The sequence below is a fragment of the Lissotriton vulgaris genome, chromosome 1_1 (assembly GCF_964263255.1).
Source record: "Lissotriton vulgaris chromosome 1_1, aLisVul1.2, whole genome shotgun sequence".
Lineage (NCBI taxonomy): Eukaryota > Metazoa > Chordata > Amphibia > Caudata > Salamandridae > Lissotriton > Lissotriton vulgaris.
The window spans coordinates 1,531,471,465-1,531,490,994 of record NC_141685.1 but is presented as its reverse complement, the minus strand read 5'-3'; the positions used below and the strand labels follow the sequence as shown (position 1 = coordinate 1,531,490,994).

Genomic DNA, 19,530 nt, shown 5'->3' with positions numbered 1-19,530 from the left:
AATTTAGAGTAGGATGAAGAGGACTTCGGACTCATGGAACGGTCCTGAGACCTTTCTCTCGAGCAGGACCGTGACTTCCGTGGAGTCATGCGCCGGGCTGTTAGCAGCTTCAGGGAATGCTTCCTGAAAGCCTTCAGTGCCATAACCCTGCAGTCGGAGCACAACTTGGAGTTGTGGTCACTCTTCAAACACCACAAACACATGAGGTGCAGGTCCATCATCGACATGGTCCTCGATGACATCCTCGGAAAACCAGGAGGAAACCTCCAATAAGAATGACAAAACATCATAAAATCCACTAAAAAACTGACAGTGGGGGCAGCTCTTCTCTCGGATCAGCGCTGACTGGTGCTCAAAGAGAAGAACTGACGTCAGCGCTCCAAGGTGGCACCTATTTAAGTGACACGGGTGACATCACGCAGAGCTGACCGACACCACCTAGCGGCACGCAGGGATACTGCTCACAAAAAATCTTCTGGATCCAGTCTGACTACTGGGGAATCTCAAAGGTAATGAACCTGCAGCTACATGTCTCTATCAGATGATCTGTTTTAAATAAGCACTTTTCTGAATTAAGCAGTCTTTATGAGTATTCAACTACAATCTTACCTATAAAAGGTTTGGTAATTTTTTTTCCATTTGTATTAACATAAGTGACCCTTTATCAGTCGCCAGAGGTTCTGCCAACAGAGAACATCCAGATTTGCTTAAAACGTTTGCCACTGTAGAAATTCTGGTGGATGAATAGAAAGTTCTTAGGTTAGTCTATCTACCCTAAGCATTCTCTCAAGTTTCCCTATTTCGTTTTAAGAAAGGTCTATGCACCCATGATTTTTTGATTCACCCTGCATATGGGGAATCTGCGACCCCAATCATATTTATCAGACATTTTTGTGACATTGTTTTTCAACACAATGTCTGAAAAGGCGGGGTAGAGCGCAGTCATCAGCTACTCACTTTGTTGCTACTTGTTTGAGCTATCATGTAAATGACCTGGAAAACGTTCCATATATAATGAACGTGTTAGGTTTGTATAATTGATGCACTATAAGAAGTGTACACTTATTTTCGTACTGAATGTGTAAATATCATTGACAGAGTCCCTTGCCAACCAGGGCCTCAACCAATGCTTGACAATTGGTTTGCAGAATGGAAAATGTCAGTCTGGGAAAATCCTCGGTGTTCGGTGCACAGTCAGACAACCCCAATAAATGGTGAAAGTTCCTAAAAACAATTCAAGAATCTTTCACAGTGTTAAGAAAAAACTTTTTTCTAAATTATTTCAAATATTTAAACAAAAGAATTCTCATAGCAACTTCGAGAACTGGAAAAAAACGTTTTATTAGTTAAAAGCTGATCCAATAAATTACAAATAATCCTCCAAAATGCCTCTTAAAATGACTACTAATGAAACTTTTCTATATAATCTATCTCCCTCAATCTATCTCCCTCATGGCACCAAATATTATATTCATGTTATACAGTATAACAAATTAATCAATTGTAGCAGCAAAAAATATCAACAGTTATTGCCGCACTAGACTAACCCAGAAAAACAGGGAAACTCCCTCGTAGCATTTCTATTACCATTTAACAAGAGCATCTGTACTTATTAGTAGATAGGGATACCCACCTTTTATCAAAGACTAATGCAATAATGCAGAAATATTAAAGCAGGGCCGGCATTAACATTGGTGGCGCCTGATGCGACAGTCATTTTTTGGCGCCCCATACCCCATCTTCCGATTTTCTCATTACGACTGGGCAGAAGTGCCCATCATCTCTCCAATCATAAGTTATTGCTAAACACAGCCGCCTCCCCCCCCCTCCCCGAGCTCAGTGCCCCCGCCACTGGTTATTGTCGAGTGCAGCTGCACCAGTCACACTGCCCTAAAGCCGGCCCTGTATAAAATGCACTTATTCGATGAGAAAAGGTTTGAAACTCGAGTTGTTGTCAATATCTAGCAAACAGATGAAGGGACAGTAGCTTAGAAGGTGTGTCATCCACACTATTGCAAGCAAGCAAGCAAGCAAGCAATTGAGACCTATGTTGGGCAGTAACACCAACCATAAGTGGTTGCATTGGGCCCCTCACATCGTTATGCCATTGCACCTGTTGCACCATGCACAGCCATGCCCCTGTGAAGGCTTGGCTGTAAAGTTCCAAAAGTGGAAAATCCAGTACAGTACGGAGTAAGTATTTTTTGGTGAAAACCTGACCATAGATCCCTAGAAGGTTTCCTGATTGAAAACAGGAAGGAGGCGCAGGTACAACAAAAGTATATTTTGTCCCTGAAAATGCAATAGGTGCATTGAATTGTGTGCCACTAAAAATAATGGTGGAGGTACAAGTGTTACCTGGCTTTAAAACTGCCAGGGATATACACAAGAGGACAGTGGTGGGAGAAAATAGACAAAACTAGGGTTGGTGGAAAATCCAGGCAAGGGAAAGGGCATATGATTGAGTCCGAGTCAACCTTTTGACATGTCATTGCAGATGCCCCTGTGTGTATTACAGACTAAAAAATAATTATTGATCTCAGCAGCTTGATGTAAAGATGCCTTACTTACCCATGTTTAATTTTAGCAGCACCTTCGGCAGTAACGTGTCTTTGATCCTTGGACAGTGGGGTGTCTTTGATTTGTTCTATTTATAGTTACAAAGATCCAGATAGATTTGTACTTTAACTGTTGGCAAACACTCTCCTGTCTTTATTGTCACATATTTTTAATACAGCGTGCGGATTTCTGTTTCGCCATTTGAGAAGTCAACCATGAATTTGGCTGCATTTTGAGTTGGGTCGTATGTTTGTGTGTACTATTTTATATTACTGTTTTTAGGTAAGACGTTAGCCATGACCTTTGGATTCTTACTTATTGTTTTAACATTCAGACTGGAGCTGTGGGTCAGCCCACGTCAGCCATTGCCTAGCTTCACTGTGAGTAGCATCATTCTACTCTTTCATGAGGAGCATATCTACATTGAAAGTAGTTCTCTTTGGTGTCGGGGACTTTTATAGGAATGTGTTGGGTTTTTTTAGACCACAAAAATCTTTGAAAATAAAGCTTTACAAGCACTACGTCAAAATAAAATAAGCATTGACAGTGGCAGAAAAGTCTACCAGCCAACCCTCAAACTATTGGTTTTGCCAATCCTTGTTTCCTTTGAGGAATAATTGTAATCTACCAAAACACATGAGCTGTCTTTAACACGCCATCAATGTCAAAGCCTCCTTCAACATGAGGGGGAATCAAAATATAATGTTAGAGGTATGAAATGCGCTCAGCCTGGAAAGTAACTTTTCAAAAATATCATTTCTAAAGTCACTAGAAGTGTTGCATCGTTCTCAGTTTTTTGCTGGAAACCTTTCATATATTTAAAAGTAAACACTTTATTGATATTAATTTGAATGTAGTTCTGAAAGTTGGCGCAAGTTTGTTCTATAATCAAAAACAATGGTTCTGTCGGGCTTACAAACTATTGGAAATTCCCAACTCTTTTTCAAAGAATTACTTCAGGTAAGCCCCCTAAGTGGGGTCCCGAAGATGCCATAAATAGATAATCATGCCTGAATATGACAGAGCGGGTGTATTCTAAATCCCCCATCCCGCTTTACTTTTAGATTTCCCACGCCGGCGGCAAGATCACGCATGGTGAGTTGTTACCAGCTTACTTGCGTGCTCTAACTTTGTAACTTATGTTGTCCAGCAAACAGAGGCAGGATCAGACGGAACAACTGATTAAAATACCCATATGTTCCCCTCCTTAGATCGATCCACTTGGATTTTTCGTTCTTAATGATGACCAACTGATCAGGATTAATTCTGTTTCATTGAGGGTGAGTGCTGTCACCCCAATCTTAATCTCTAAATGTGTGGACCATAATTGGTTCTCACATGGAAACATCAGGATTTATGCTTTCTTCATTCATAGGCTGTCACCCCCTACTCCCCCATATTTGTCCTCATGAAGACCTGCCTTGACTTCTTAATTGAGCATAGATTGGGTTGAAACGTCGACGATCCCCTATGGTCCAGATTTGCCAAGGCTCTGGGTGCAAATGATTGATTAATTTGTATAAAGCAACAGAGTCATTGTGATTGTCATAATATTCTGGCCTTCTTTTCACTTGTACATATTTTAATCACCTTGTATATAATATATGCACCAGGTTCTATCACGGAGCACTGATTTCACTTTAGCACGCATCACCGTAAGCTTCACCTTGCGTTGACAGTCTTGTTTACAAATGTGTGAGTATATATAAATGCTTTAATTTATATAAAACCCTAATATACTCACCAATTTGCGTCAGTGTTTTTTGCTATGTGTTCCTTGTCTCTAAGCATCTTGGATATCATTGTTTGAAGATTGTAGAAAATAACGTAGAAGAAATAATTGCTTACAAAAAAATAGTTTGTTCGCCTGGCAGAACCATTGTTTTTGTTTATATATCCATACCCTGGTTCTGAGGGACACCGGGTCAACCCATTGTTGTTTAACTCCCGCGAGTTTGATCTAGGCTACTGTAAGTGGTGCCAGATTTTCGACTTCGTGCGTGTACGTGTTTAATATTCATTGTGTATAAGTTCCTGTCTTAATATTGAATGAATAGCCGGGTGGGTAGGAACATCTAGAGTTGAGTCAGACAGCAGACAAAAAGACTCCATTCTATCAGGAAACATCGCTAAAAAGTTATTTGAACAGCTATCACTCCCTTCTCAAGCTCCTCAGAAGAGGATCTCATGTAACCAAGGATCTCATGTGACCAGGACGTGTATAGGGAAAATGACACCCTCTGCACCCCAAAATTAGATTACAAAAAACGGATCAAGGCAGAACATGCGAAACAAGATCTTTAAAGGTAAATCCTCCATTGTATTAGGTAGTCGAAAAAGGTATTCATCCTTCTGAACATTCGCATTCATTTAAGCCTTTTAGGTAGCTGTTAAAGGTTTACCTGTAAAACTTCATAAACGTATAGCTTGTAAATGAGGTACTGCAACTGTTTACTTTGCTATAGAAACCAGAAAACTGTCCATCATAAATGAATAATTAAAATCACAGCAAGATCTGTGTATGGACTATTTTTGTTCTGCCTTGTTTGTACCCCATTTTCCTTCACATGAGTATTATTTCGACCCCAAAAATGTTTCTATGGGGGTATATTTCGTCCTGCGTCTTGGTAAGTATAAGACAGCCTATTTTATCACACATTGGAACACGATTGGCTAAATTAGTCAGCACACTAATACTTTGTAAACGCCACTTTGTGTGGCATGGGCAGTTGACATAAGCTACAAGTTGAGATAAGCTACAAGAACTCCCTGGTTTTTAACAAGCCATATATTTGTTTTGTCTTTCTTCCTGAAAAAATGTGACACTTTTTTTATGAGGTTTTTTTTTGCCCGTGGGGATGTATTGAAAAATGTTAGTTATATTTGAAGACATTCAAATATTGGCCAACATCCAAATATTTTGACCGTGATGGGTATGACATTTGTAAGCAACATTTCGGAGAGAGCTCTATCAGGTCTTGAAAAGGTCAATTTTCTATTTGATCGACTAATCCTACAAAACAAAGAAATAGAAGCTGTAATGTATATCCTTTTGCTAAAGGAATCGGGTATATTTGTCACATCTGAGTGAAAACCTTATAGCTTAGAATTATTTTTCCAAAATTCGTACACATATTTAGTTGAAGGAACTACAGTATCTGTAATGCTATCTTGAGAATGTATGCATTTCGAAACTTTCAATACCAGGAATTTTGTTGTTTCAGTACACCACTGACAATAAATCGCAACAAATCGAGCCTTTATGTGGTAAAATTGATTATTAGTGAGGTCAATAGAGAGCACATCAATTGATTTAGGGAGCATGGATATTGAGAACACAACATTAAAGGCAACAGTTACTACAGATTGCCTCACCACTCAAATTTGCAGAATTTAACTCGTTCACAAAATTTAAACAACTGTACCTTCTCTGCTGGTAGACGTTTGTTCCACTCACTTTTATTAAAACACCGACATTTTTCTTCATGCTTGACTTCTGCTGTAGCTGTTGATAAGTAATACAATATGGGAGAACTTTGAAGGAAATGATTCTTCGAGACCCAACTTTTTCTGTGTATCTTTGAAAGCCCAGTGACGTATAGGATGGAGCGCCTCCTGAGAATTCTGGATCATAATCTGGTTAGCCAAATGTTATGTAGAGACTGTCAGAGGTGGATTTAAAAGCATTGTGCATATTGCATTACTTAACTGAAAAAAGACAAGGTAAGCCAAACCGTTTTTTAAAATGCTAAGTATTTTATTTAAAAAGCCCAGAGCTAATCTGTTGTGAAAAGTAAAAAAATGAACGTGCGTGAAATAACTGCATTAAAATAGTAACATCTCACCCAGGATGTAACACCCTGCTTTCATCATATAATGATTGATATATTAGCTGTGCACAGCGCCCAAAAGGATTTGAGATCCCTGAGAAGAACACGCTATATACAAACTTCTTTAACGTTTGTTGCGCATACAGAAAACTATCTGCAAAATAATTGCATGAATTTCCTGAAGCAGTACAAACATGTTAAGATTAAAGAATTTTTCGTGAATTACCAACAGGATAATACGTTTTGGGGTGGATACATTAACCCCACGCAATTTTCTAACACCCTATTCGGTTTACCTTTTCAAGTAATTCAAAAACAATATTTTCACAACTGCAGACTCACCCGTCATTCTGTTTGAAGCGGATTACATTTGAAAGCATTAGGTAGTAATTGGACTAAATTAAATGTGAAATTTGCTTCTGTGCTGCGACTTTTCAAGCAATGTTTTGTACATTTTATAAAGTACTACTGTATATTTATAGCATTATTAAAATATTATGCATGTGCCACAAGGCAGCATATTGTGGTCTAGCACTTTATAGTTGATGATGTCGGAGTTCTGAACGTTTCATGGAAATAACAACCTTACTGTATATAATAACATTTTACCAGCAAGATCTAAACTGTACATCGATGCAGTAGAACAAAGATCAAACTTTAAATTTATTACAGTGGCGGCTCCTCCGCGAAGGTGGAGGAGCGTCACCCACCAAGAAAAATAAAATGATATTGTTATTATCATTTTATTTTTCACTGTTGTCTGGCACTGTAAAGGTGACGGCGGGGTTGTGCCGGCTGCAGAGTAGGGGGAGGAATGCATAGCACACTCTAAAGTGTGCATGATGACCACACAGTCATGCTCACTTTGCCTGTTCCTCACCAGGCTGCATTACAAATCCTATTGGTGAAACAGGCTCCCAGTCCCCGTCTGAGCACCGAACCACGGTGCTCAGACCAATCACAATGCTGCATTGCAGTGTTGTGATTGGCTTTGGGGAGCTTGGGTGCTTCCTGTTCCTGCATCGTGCGCGAAGAGGACGGAGAAGAACCAGGAAGGTAAGTGTTTCTCTTTTTTATGTGCCCCATTTCTCTTTTTTAACCCCCCCCCCTCCCCCACATACCACATTTATATAATATGGATTTAAATTGTCAACTTCTAAACACCTCATCTATGTATGGTTTCATTCTCTTGCGTACTCCCCTATTGTAGGTAATTATCAAGGTAGCTAGTAAACTCATGATAAATATAAAACATAAAAGTTCTATTAATGATCATCATTGTCTTGTGTTTTTCTGTCACAACCCTTTTAGATTTGAATGCTGGATAGCGAGGCCAGTCCTATCTTTGCCCTTTCTAGGTTAACTTACCTGCTATATAGTGACTGCAGGACAGTGAAATAAACCTGTGGCCCAGGAAAAGGGGGTGTGGATGAAACAGACAAAGAGAATATGCCAGCCAGCAAGTTTAATGCTAGAATAACTGGACTGGGCTCTCTGGACTGGAGGAGGTTTTAAGACTAGATACCTAAATATTCTTTCAAATGTGTCCATACATTCTCTCAAATGTATCCAGTATGGGTGAACTATGGTCTTCTCAGGGCTTTGCTCCTTACAGACCTATTTTCTGAATAATAGTGTAGCACAATTCTTTTCATCCTAAATTCGGAAACACTTTTAGTCTACTGTTTAGAACCAGTATCATATTTACTGGAACAATTGCTTTTTGCTTCAATCCGTGCAGTGCTGCTACTGTAACTCACCTCAATGAAGGAACTATGAAGTAAACTTAGCCAGTTGTTTAAGGAAGCAGCTACCTAAAACTCATCGAAATTCAACTTTAGCCTTGCCGTAAAATACTTGATAAAGGGTTTTTATGACAAGACATTTGGATTTTTATATATTTTTTGTCTTAAAACAAAGTTTTGATGTCCATGTTGCAACTGCAGTATCAAGTTTACTACATTGGCATATATCTAGCCAGAAAGTCAGATCATGGGAAAGCATCATACATGTTTCACCTTCTCCAGAGCCATAGCACTATACTAAAAAATCTCTGACTCAGGTCAAGAGGATTTGATCCTTCCACGACATCACCTCCAACAATCTTTTGTTGCCTCATACTGTTCTAGCTTCTCACAGATTGCCCCAGTGACTTGTCAAGGATGAGAGACAGAAAACTCATGGTCATCTTCATCTTGCAGAAGATGTAGCAGGGAGGCAAAGAAGTTACCAACTTACTTATTGCTCCAGTGAAGAAAATCCTCTAGGTCACAAATATTCAGGCCATTACACTTAGTAGAGGAGCTACCTTCTCCTCATTGGGGATGAAAGCTTTGCCTGCCAGGTCTCCAGAATCTCCACATCATAAAGTTTCACCAGTGGATGATGGTGTCTTCTTCCATGATGTCATCAATAGGATGGCAAGGAAACAGAAAACTGAGGCATTGACACCCTTTTACAAAACCTCCGACATCTTCAAACGTTTACTACCAAAACCACAGGCTAGACCAATATCTGTGGTGATGCCCCTTCTGCTCTACTGACTAAAATTAGAGCACACTGGTGCTTAGTGGATGAAGAGGGTTGAAAAACATCTGCTACAGCTATTACAGCAGCAAAATCCACGACTTTATGGGCCACTGCATCAGTGAACTTTGAAATTCCCTGAAAGTTTATACTGATTTACTTCACAAGGACGATAAGGAAGAATTCAATGAAATTCTGAATGATGTGTGGGTTACATCGGATCCGATTATCCGTGCAACCAAGGATTAGCAGATTTGGTTGCATAAGACTTTTTTCATTGTCGCTTCATGATGCACTCATCATGGGTAAAGCTGACTTCCTTGAAACCAAAGCTTAACAAATGATCCTTCATATGCTTTTCTCTGGATCATTTCCAGCCCACAGCAGATGAGCAAATCGAACAGTTGGAGACAGAGGCAGAACCTTGAAGTCAATCAGATTGGAAAAATAGATTTCTTAAAATGCAAATCAAAAGATATAGTTGAGGATATCATAGAGTACATATCCCTTTTTAGGTTTTGCCTTGATATCACTTGCTCTGTACTTGTGAAATCTCTGTTAAATAAAAAATAAAACATCTTAAAAAAAGCTTTTAGCCCACCTGTTACTTACATTTACGTAACATTGATTGACTCCCACCGTGAGAGCCCATCAGTTAGTCGTAACAACAGACAATGATCTAGAATTATATCCGAAGGTTGTTAATAATGCTAACCACAGATATTTACTAACCAAGTTTAGGTTAAATAAATTTCATCTACTCCTCTCTGGGCGCCCATGTTGGACTAAGGTATCAGATTTGTAATTATGTACCTGTGATGGTTGTTCTATAATGGACACCACCCACTTCATGTTCTTTTGTGGTTATTTTATTGATATACGGAAAACATTTATTGTACCCCTACTAAAGGATAAAGGGGTCAAACAAGTAAAACCTGCCCTAATATACCTTCAACTGCTGTCCAACACGTGGGAAATTTTTAATGTCGCCACTTTTTTAAATAAAGCTATGAGACTGAGGAAATAACTAGCCAGTCCGAGATAATTGTCCTCCGTGATCTATTCTTAGAGCCTGCTAATGAATGAATTTTTATTTTAACCTAGATGAATTGTGCATGTTTTTAAGTCTACATATGAATTTGATACCTAATTCTCACTGTTTTTAATTTTTGCCATATATTCTCTTTTTTTGGCTGTGTTGTTGTTAGTTAGCCATATTGCAATTTAAAATGTCTTTACCCTTCTTTGGACCTCTATATACGTTTGTGGTTTTTGTTATGAACCGAATAAAGTATTTTAACTGACTGACTCCCACCTCACTCTCGTTTTCTTACTTACTATTGGTCAGTGGCTTCTCCTCACCTCCGGCTTACTTCTGAGCTTCAGCCATGCCGTGAAGGCGAAATTACTATTTTTTTACTTTCACGCATGCACACAGAGTGTATGCGTCTGCTGTCCCTCTCCTTCACCCCGACCTCCTGCCACTCTCCACTGTTTTTTTTAAAAGCCACCCCCTCTTAGTTGTTTTTAAAAGCCCCCTTTCTCCTCTCGACCTCAGTTTTTTAAAATCCCCCTGCACTCTGCTGTTTTTTTTAAAAACTCCCTCCCTCCATCCTTCTACTCCCCACTGCGGCCCTCCATTACTTTTACCTCTCTGCTCCCTGGTGTTATTTTTTTAATCATCCCCCTCCTGGATGGTGCAGGATGCTTTCTTTCTCTTCTCAAAGTTAAAGGTGCTCTGTGAGTTTTCCTTCCACCCAGGAGTACCTTAAGCAGGGTCTGTGTGGCGGTGGCTTCCAAGGTGCTTTATGGGCACACATCCGTAGAAATTAGTGGCTACTCCTCTTTACAATCTTACTGGTGCTGATGCATAATAAAACCACAAGTTTGATATACCCCTTAAATGGCGTTTGTCATAATATACCAGCACCAATTGATATAATGCACACATTCATGCTTAATAATTGAAACCTTTGCAGACTTTAATTTTTCAATGCATTTATTTATTTAGAAGCAGTAACACTAGTAATGTAAATAACGTGCACAGCATGTGTGACCATGGAATACGAGTTGCCGGCTTGTACAGTAACATGGCCTTAGTGGTAAACACGGACAGTGCAGGCATCCAGCTAGAGCCTTGTGGCAGGGACATGGCATCCATGTCCACTGGGTGACCAACAATCAAGAGTGATGTTAAGTGAGTGCGATATTTTTTGGATTATTTTACCCTAGCAAGGCTTCATGGTACCAGGTAAAGGCGTGAAAGGCATTACATAAACCAGATCAACTGTTCTCAGGTGATGAGGGCCATACCTAGAGAGGTCTTTTAGAGAATTACAAGAGTCAGATGGCAATAGAGAGCAAATGAGAAATGGAGTGAAGTGTTGTGTTGTGTGGGAGGGAGGAAGAGAAATTGATGAGACAAACGTGTATATTGGGCCCTGGCAGCGAAACACCAGTTGCCACATTTTTTAAAAATGGCTGTATATTCTTAGGTCATTTTATTTTTAATATTGTGAAAACAGCAAATACACTAATAACAAGTGGCGGCTGGCACAGATTTGGTGTGGCGGGCGAGGGGTTAAGGTGGTGTAAAAAAGCAAAAAGACACCTCGTCTCCGCATCTCTCCCACGTCGTCTCTCCCCTAAGCCAATCACAAAGCTGCAGTGCAGTGTTGTAAATGTAAATGTAAATGTAATGGCCCATTTATACCGCGCTAACAATCGCTCCAAGGAGCATCTCTGCGCCAGTGTTGTGATTGGTCTAAGAGCTGTAGTTCAGCACTCAGACGGGGACTGGGGGCCTAGGCATGTTTAACACCCAGGCAGCTTGGGTGAAGAACATGCGCAAGACTGTTTGGCCAGCCCGAGACGACCGACCAAAGCGTCATGCGCACTTCAGTGAGACCACCACTCCTCCCCAGCCCTGCCCTCTGAGCAGAGCAGCCCTGCCCCCATGCTGGTAAAAACTAAATGAAAATTTCAAGTTATTACCATTTTATTTTTCCTTTCACTGCTACACAGTAGGAGGAGCCTCCGCTGCTAATAATATGTTCCTTCACATTGCGCTAACTACTGCACGTTTTCTGTTTTTAGGAGTTCTAGATATCATATGTGAATTTTAAACATTCATTTGTGCTCAAGTGACCCATTGCCCTCAGAACACCACATTTGTCAGCAGATAGCGTTCAGAGCATTGAACTATACTTTAGTAAATATTTCGGTCCATAATAGCATATTATCTATCCAGTTAAAAAGTTCAGAGATGTATAGAAGGTCCTCAATAAATCAATCTCAGGCTTGAAAGGATTAACAGAGATGAAGTCAGTCAATCAGATTAGACCATCTGGCCTGAGGATTGCACACACATCTCTGTGGCCTGCTCTTAACTTTGAGTATACAGTTACTGCCATACAAGTCAACCTGAATATAGACAGAGCCACTGGAATTATGCAATCTGCAGTTGCAGGATTTTACTTATAATTATAGATTTGCCGCCTAATCCATGAAGTCTGCTTACTTTGTTTTGAGCTCAAACTTTTTAAAGGTTACTAAAAAAACAACAAAATGTGGTCCAATGCAACTTGTGTCCCTTTCAGCCCTGACTGCTCTGTCTAGTTGTTAAAACTGATGATAATGAAGTGCACCTTTTCTCACACAGTATAAGTAGCTTCTGAAATCATAAAATAATACTAGCATATCAGACAAAGTTACGTTAGTGGCCACACTATGCAAAATTATAAGCAGTGATCACCCCAGTGAATTAGGTAGGGTTGCTAGCAGAAATGTCACTAAGGCTTTGTACCTTTCAAATGTCTTTACATTTGGCATTCTCAATGTATTTTTTTAAACATGTTGCACATCAATTCGAACTGTTGTGCAGCATAGCTTAAAGTAAATTAAAAAGTGCTATTTCAACGGTCAACACTGGCCGCGCCTTAGCGTGTTGTGTTTTTTAAAGTTTACTTTGAGCTATGTTGCACAGCAGCCCGCGCTGCTGTGCCCCATATTTTTTTAAAACATTGACAACTTCAATAGGTCTTGCATAGGTAAAAAATATTGGCTTTGCTGATGCATGCTTGAAAAAGGCAACAACAGTAACATCAAGAGCAATAACCACATCAGCAAAAATGTCTTTAGATGCAAAATGCCTCAGAAAAGCAGAAGTTCTCACCAGCTTCTGTGGCTGCAGGAAAGACTGAAGCGGCAACTAACCATCTCTGCCTTCATTGAACAGCACCTAAGTGGGAGGGAAACATTTTCAACCATTTTCCCAATTGACGGATGATCACATGAAGCATTTGAGTGCTGTACATTGTGAAGTCTGGTTACAAAAGCAAATCCTGTACTTCTTTGCCATCCATTTTTCCGAGGTCTCGAAACTGCTGCACCTTAAATGTTTGACTCGTCAAATAAAACACCTTCTGCTCAAGTTCCACAGATACAACAGAATAAGGATGCATACTCCTGTTATTTTTTGGTACAGAAAAGTGTCAGAGTTTGGAGTTTCTGAACATAACATAAAAGCCAGAAGAGAAAAATTCTGCTTGTTGTTTGTACATCAGATGTTCCCTCATCTCCACCTGGGGGATTGGATGATACAAGAAGATCTACAGGATACCTAGTTTCCGATACCAATCCTGAATACATCAGATGTTTATCCGTTTTTGACTGGCTATTTTTGACCGATAACATCTGGACAAATGCTAAAAAACTATTCTGAATCAAACCTCCGACATAAAACCTGTGTTTTCTCATTTTGGCCTGTAGATCTACTCAACAAAATCAATCCTACATCAAGTGTAAAGGATTCAATACTTGGGTGCCACAATAGATACACTCAAATCAACAGTGTCTCAGTCGGTGGAAAGATCCTCCATACAATTGAAGACTCTTTCTCTGAAGGCAACAGCAGCCGTATCAGTCAGACAAGTCTCATTCATCCTGACAAGCAGGACATTGTGCACCTTTCTGATTAGCAATGCCATCCTACAAATGTGTCAACTAAAGAAATGTGTGGAAGGACAGTGGTGTCAAACATCATGAGACTGGGAAGACCAAATAAGATTGACCGATTCTGCTATCAATTTCTTGTTTGATGGGGCAAGAAAGTAAACGTGCCCCAAGGAGTTCAATTCCTGAAACCTCTAACATCGCTGTCAGTTGACACTGATGCATCACTGGAAGGCTGGGGGAACTCACATGGGTGATTTGTACACACAGGCAGACGATCTTTCAGAGAGAAGATGTACTAAATCAATATGATAGAACTGAAAATGGTTCATCAGTCTGATTTACCTGAGACTGAAAAACAGATTTCAAGGTAATCAAACTCTTATCTCAGAAACCAATTGGTAATTGAGCATTTTTTGTTTAGTCCAGACTGTTAAACTTTACACTTGCGATATTTATAATGGCATTTGATTCAGTTGAAAATGTTTCAAGTCGTAAGGTGATACTCTTGGCATCTGTTGATATATTTTCATCTTGACATAAGGAAGGGAAAAAAAGAAAATTCTGTTTGTGAGGTAAAAATTGAGGAGTTTGAGATGGTTGTCACAGTGGATTCAAGCTTTCCTATCACTATAGTTGCTGACAAATTGTATGCTAAATAATGTGCTTACGTCAAGTTGCTGCCTCCTGACATTTGCATGGTGGCATTTGGTGGGCAAGAGATTGATTGATAATGATAGGTTATTTTCATGAAAACATTAGGTACAAGGGTGGAGTGATAAATACTAAAGTGTATGTAGCCAAAAGAGGTTACAATACGTTGTTACAATACGTGCAACGTTTGCAATGTTCCCTCAATCATTAGGAGCAAGTTGCGTTGCCTAACAGCCTTTAATACACCTTTTGGTGCTTTCTGTTTTTGTGAATGCCTTTTGAGTAGACACAGCGGTTTTTGGGTTTCAGATGTATCAAATGCTGAGGGCAGAAATGGAGTGTTGGCGTATCAGGATGATATCCTGATTTGTTCTGATTCTACACACCCACATTTATCAAAATGTGATGAGGTATTGGATATTCTGGAAGAACATGGTATCACAGTAAAAAATAGTACATTTATGATGGAAGCAGGGGAATATTTGAGACATAATTCGGAACAAAGTATAATGCCCAATGAGAATCTCATTCTAGCTATGGACAAATGTCCCTTTCCTACCAGACCACTTGAGATCCTTTTTTGGTCTGTGTGAAAATTATTCATGTTTTGGGCAGAATTTTGCATTACAAACTGAACCCCTGAGGAAATTATTAAGAAATGGTGCAACATTTGTTTGGGAACAAGAACAAATGAATGCATTTGATATGCTGAAACCCCTTATCATTGCAGCACCTGCTTTGCAACCTTTCCGGGATGATGGTCCTTCAATTGTGACTGCGAATGCCAATGGGTTGTGTATTGGAGCGGTACTTAGCCAGATGGTTGAGGGGAAGGAAAAAACTATTGCTTTTGCATCCAGACAGCTTTCTGCAGCTGAAAAGAATTACAGCACTATTGAGAGGGAAGCCTTGCCTTGTGTTTGGGGTGCACATCATTTTGTCACACATTTGTGGGGTAAAAATGTTGTGTTAGACACAGATCACAAGATCACACGACTATGATATTTCTTTGGAATGATAAAGGGTTAGGCAGTTCCAGTCCAAGACTGGTTTGTTTACACCCGGCAGTTCCAGTCCAAGACTGGTTTGTTTACTCCCCCAGATGTACAAGTTCAATTTCAAGGTGAAGCAATTTTCAGGGGAAAATGCAGGGCTGATTTTCTTTCTAGATGTCCCTCAACTTGTTCTCAGAATGGTAATGTGTTCTGAGAAGGAGGAGGAAGTTATCATTGATGTGGTGAATGGTCTGACGGTGTGGAAAGATGTCATTAGACATCAGGATTGGATTGAATGAGTGCATAGAGATAATTGTCAGAAAAAAAAGAAGTACTTAGGTCAGGGTTAGCCTAGTGAAGGGTTAATTGCTAATGATTTGAGACCTTATTTTAAAGTTAAAGGTGATTTGAATATTGAAGATGATTTGATGTTCAAAGATACATCTTTGATTCCGCCAAGTGCGTTGAGACAAAGGTTGGTGAAATTGGCTCATTGGGGGTATGTGGAAGCTACAGGTACAAACAAGAGGTTACTTTTGTATTGCTGGTGGGCTGGTATGGATACTGATGTTAAGGTGAATAGGTGTGCAGATTTATTTGCATGCAGACAAATCCATTTGCATTCACAATGCTCCTCCTTGTCCTGTGGAGTACCCTGTGTGTCCCTGGGTGAACTTGAGGATGAACTTTATTGGCCCAATAGGTGGATCAAGTGATGGCAAAAGATTTGTTTTGATAGTTATACATTATCATTCTAAATGGATAGCATATAGATTTATGACAGATCCAAACACGTCCAATATAATTGCATTTTTGAAGGAGTTGTTTGGTCACAAATAATGGGGTCCAATTTGTCTCTGATGTGATGGATGAGTTGTTGAAGATTCTAGGGGTCAAGTATCTTACTACTGTGCTGTATAGTCCATAGGGGATTTACATGGTTGAGAGGGTGAACATGATGTTCAAAAAAACTATTCAGTTGGCGATTTCTGTGGGGTTGAGTATGCAAAAAGCAGTCCCTGATAGAATTTGGAGTTATCGCAATACACCATACTTAAACATTGGGGTTGCCCCTTATGTGTTCCTAAGGGGGAGTTATTCGTCTAATGAATTGTCTCTGAAATGGATGTTTAGTGAAACCAAGGTGGATAGTAGCACACCTAGTGGTCATCAAATTATAGCAAGGGTAGTTGAATCTTAAGGTAGGAGTATGCCAGATACGATGAATTGAAAAAAGTGATATAGGTTGAATTTTGTGTGGGAGAGACGGTCAGGGCGAGGAGGTCAAAAGAATCTAAACAATTATTTTCTAGATTTTATCCCGAGACAACGGTTGTTCAAGTCTCCAAGGATTCAGTCAAGCTGGAGAATGGGATATGGTGGACTAGGAGAAATATGGCCAGAGTGCATGTTAGTGAAAGTTTTGAGTGTTACCGACCATTTTGACTCTCTTGATACTTTGGGGAGTGGAACTACTACTGTGGGTTTGGGGGGTGGGGAGCAGGGAGGGGTAGTGTTTCTTTGGCTGCAAGTGATTATTCTTGTCTTGGTAGGGGAAAATGATTGAATGGTGGTGTTTGGGAATCAAGTTTGAGGTGTTGTGGTTACCCTGATTTGGGGTTGCAGCAACCACATGAGAGTGGTAGTGGTGTTGTGAATTATGTCACCTAAGTTAAAAAATTTAGGAGGAATATAGGCGATCAATGTACCTTAATGACTTTATTGTGACTTGATAATATTTTTTATTCTTAGATTGTTGCTTTGTTTTCATTTTGATTGCAGCATCCAATGTATATTATTGTGTTGATTTTTGTTAAGGGGGGGATGTGTTATGGGCTTATTAGGTAAGTCTCTTTGATAGTTGGAATGTTATTGTGCGCTCTATACTGTCACTGGTGTAGCTCTGCGAGTATTCCAAACTGATAGTGGAGTTCTGCTACCTGGAACTCTGCGAATTGCAAAAAACACTCCGCCGCACTACGCGGAGGGCGTTGGATAAATGCTCTTCATGGTGATTTTTAATGCCAGGGGCTTGTATGCACTGTGCTCGAGCTGCATCTTTCTCAATGCCAACGGACAGTTTCCTAACGCGAGCAGTTGCGAGCATACCCTGCGTTGAGAAATCTCGCTGGGAGGTTGGTATTCCACACTCACGTTCGCCAACTTAATGTTGATGATTGCGATAAAGGAAATATTTTGCCGGGAGGATGATTTTCCTCTCTTGCGCTCACCAACCTGCCGTTGAAGAACGCGAGTGAGGAAAAAAACTTTTTCGGAACTCTGCAAGCTCCGCGTAACATGGAGTGCGGGAATCACCGCAGACTCGGTGAGCCGAGCAGAGTTCATTGCGTAGACTTAACTGATAGTTGCTGTTGGTTGAGCCTGGAGCACTCACAGAGAGACAGTGCATGCTGACTTCTTGTGGAAAAAATATACTCTGCTTCTGTCTTCTGTCATTCCTCCGCCACGTCACAACATACTTTTAGTTTTTTTTTACATCACCACATACTTCTTAGCAGCAGTTGACGCATTGAAAGATAGACCCTACCCCTACTTCATCTGGGAACGTCCACTGGTACCACATGCAGGAGACACTCTTTCAGCCCCCTACTCCTCAGTATCCAGTCCTGCTGTGCTAGATTCCCATCCCAGTGTCTTGCAATCCTCCTGCTCATGGTGGAATCTGTTCCCAGGTGGGGGGGGGGGGGGGGGGGGCTTTTTAATGGCTATCTGCTTTCCCTCAGCTTCAGCAGCACAAATCGCATCGCCATAGCCCCAAAAAATAGAAAATAGATGCAGATATGAAATGAAACTAAGCATTGAAGAAAAAGTTTCAATTGTGGATTTGCAGGAGTAGGACATAGGAGTACTCCTGATGAACTCTGAATCAAAAAGTGTTCAAACAATCATTCTATAGCCTTTGTTGCTGATGTATGCTTTCTTTTCTTTATACTAATGAATAACATTATTGTGGAGACAAAGTTTGATTCTATAGCAGAATACATTACTGCCAAGAGCCAAAATTAGGTTGCCAATCATATTGTGCATCTTAAAGATTTCATACACCTCTATGCTTAACCATCTTTGCAGACGCACCCTTGGTTATCACAAATGAATAAAATAGATATTAAGACGATAAACCTGCTTCTTTGTGCAAAGCAATCTGTGCCTCATTCTGAATAATTTAAATATATGTCTCCAGCAATAGTTTACATATAACAGGTGTAATTGGTCAATTAATGGCTGATTCCCTTTTTTACTTTTTTTCTACTGCAGAAATTAACAATTATTTTCTTTATATAGGTGGTGATTCTCCTGTTACATTGAAAACAAATGGAGGGCCTGTGCGAAAGGAGAGAATATCCTTTCGAGACAATCCTGTGCAACTCAGTGGAGGATGGGGAGGCGGAAAGAAGAGGACAAAAACCTTGAAATAGAATTTCAGATGTCGTCAAGAAATTATTTTATTTTGGTTTTTTGTTGTCTATGTGGCTGGTAGTATTAACCCGCTGCTCTATGGTTTTATGGTCTGATAAGATCTTAATATACATATCCAGAGAAGTTATTAAATTAATTAGTATTGTTTTGTTACAAACATATCGCTGACACATTTCTGTTTGCTATCCTGCTATTTCAAACTAATAAATTGGTGCAGAATATATGAACATTTTTATACAAATGATTTTGTTATGCATCACATATTTGAGCTAACCATCAGGCAGAGATAACTTCCAGTGTACATTTGTGTGGGGCTAGTGGTACTGGAACAGAAACAATCTGAATTTAGACATACAGTATAGTCATTTATAAATCCTAAGCAGGAGTGTAGCTTATTCAGTGAGATACGGTTGGGGTGAATCTTAAATTTCCCATTGAAAAAAGGCAGTGGGCTGCAGGATAAAGAGGGTAAGACAATCAAGGTTCAGGATGGACTGTTTACATGAGACTACTAATTTGCAGTAGGCAAGCTTCAATCCAAAGTAGCGCAGGGGGTAAAAACAATGGGTTGGAAT

At 39.9% G+C, this 19,530-nt stretch overlaps 1 protein-coding gene across 1 annotated transcript in view; it reads left to right on the top strand.

Moving 5' to 3' along the window:
• LRRIQ1 (leucine rich repeats and IQ motif containing 1) overlaps positions 1-19,179 on the top strand; it is a 1,278,742-nt gene extending 1,259,563 nt beyond the window's left edge. Inside the window, exon 26 of the mRNA XM_086917996.1 lies at positions 18,821-19,179. Coding sequence (XP_086774122.1) covers positions 18,821-18,954 — 134 coding nt within the window. The 3' untranslated portion in view covers positions 18,955-19,179. The remainder of the gene's footprint in view (positions 1-18,820) is intronic.
• Positions 19,180-19,530: the final 351 nt, after the last annotated feature.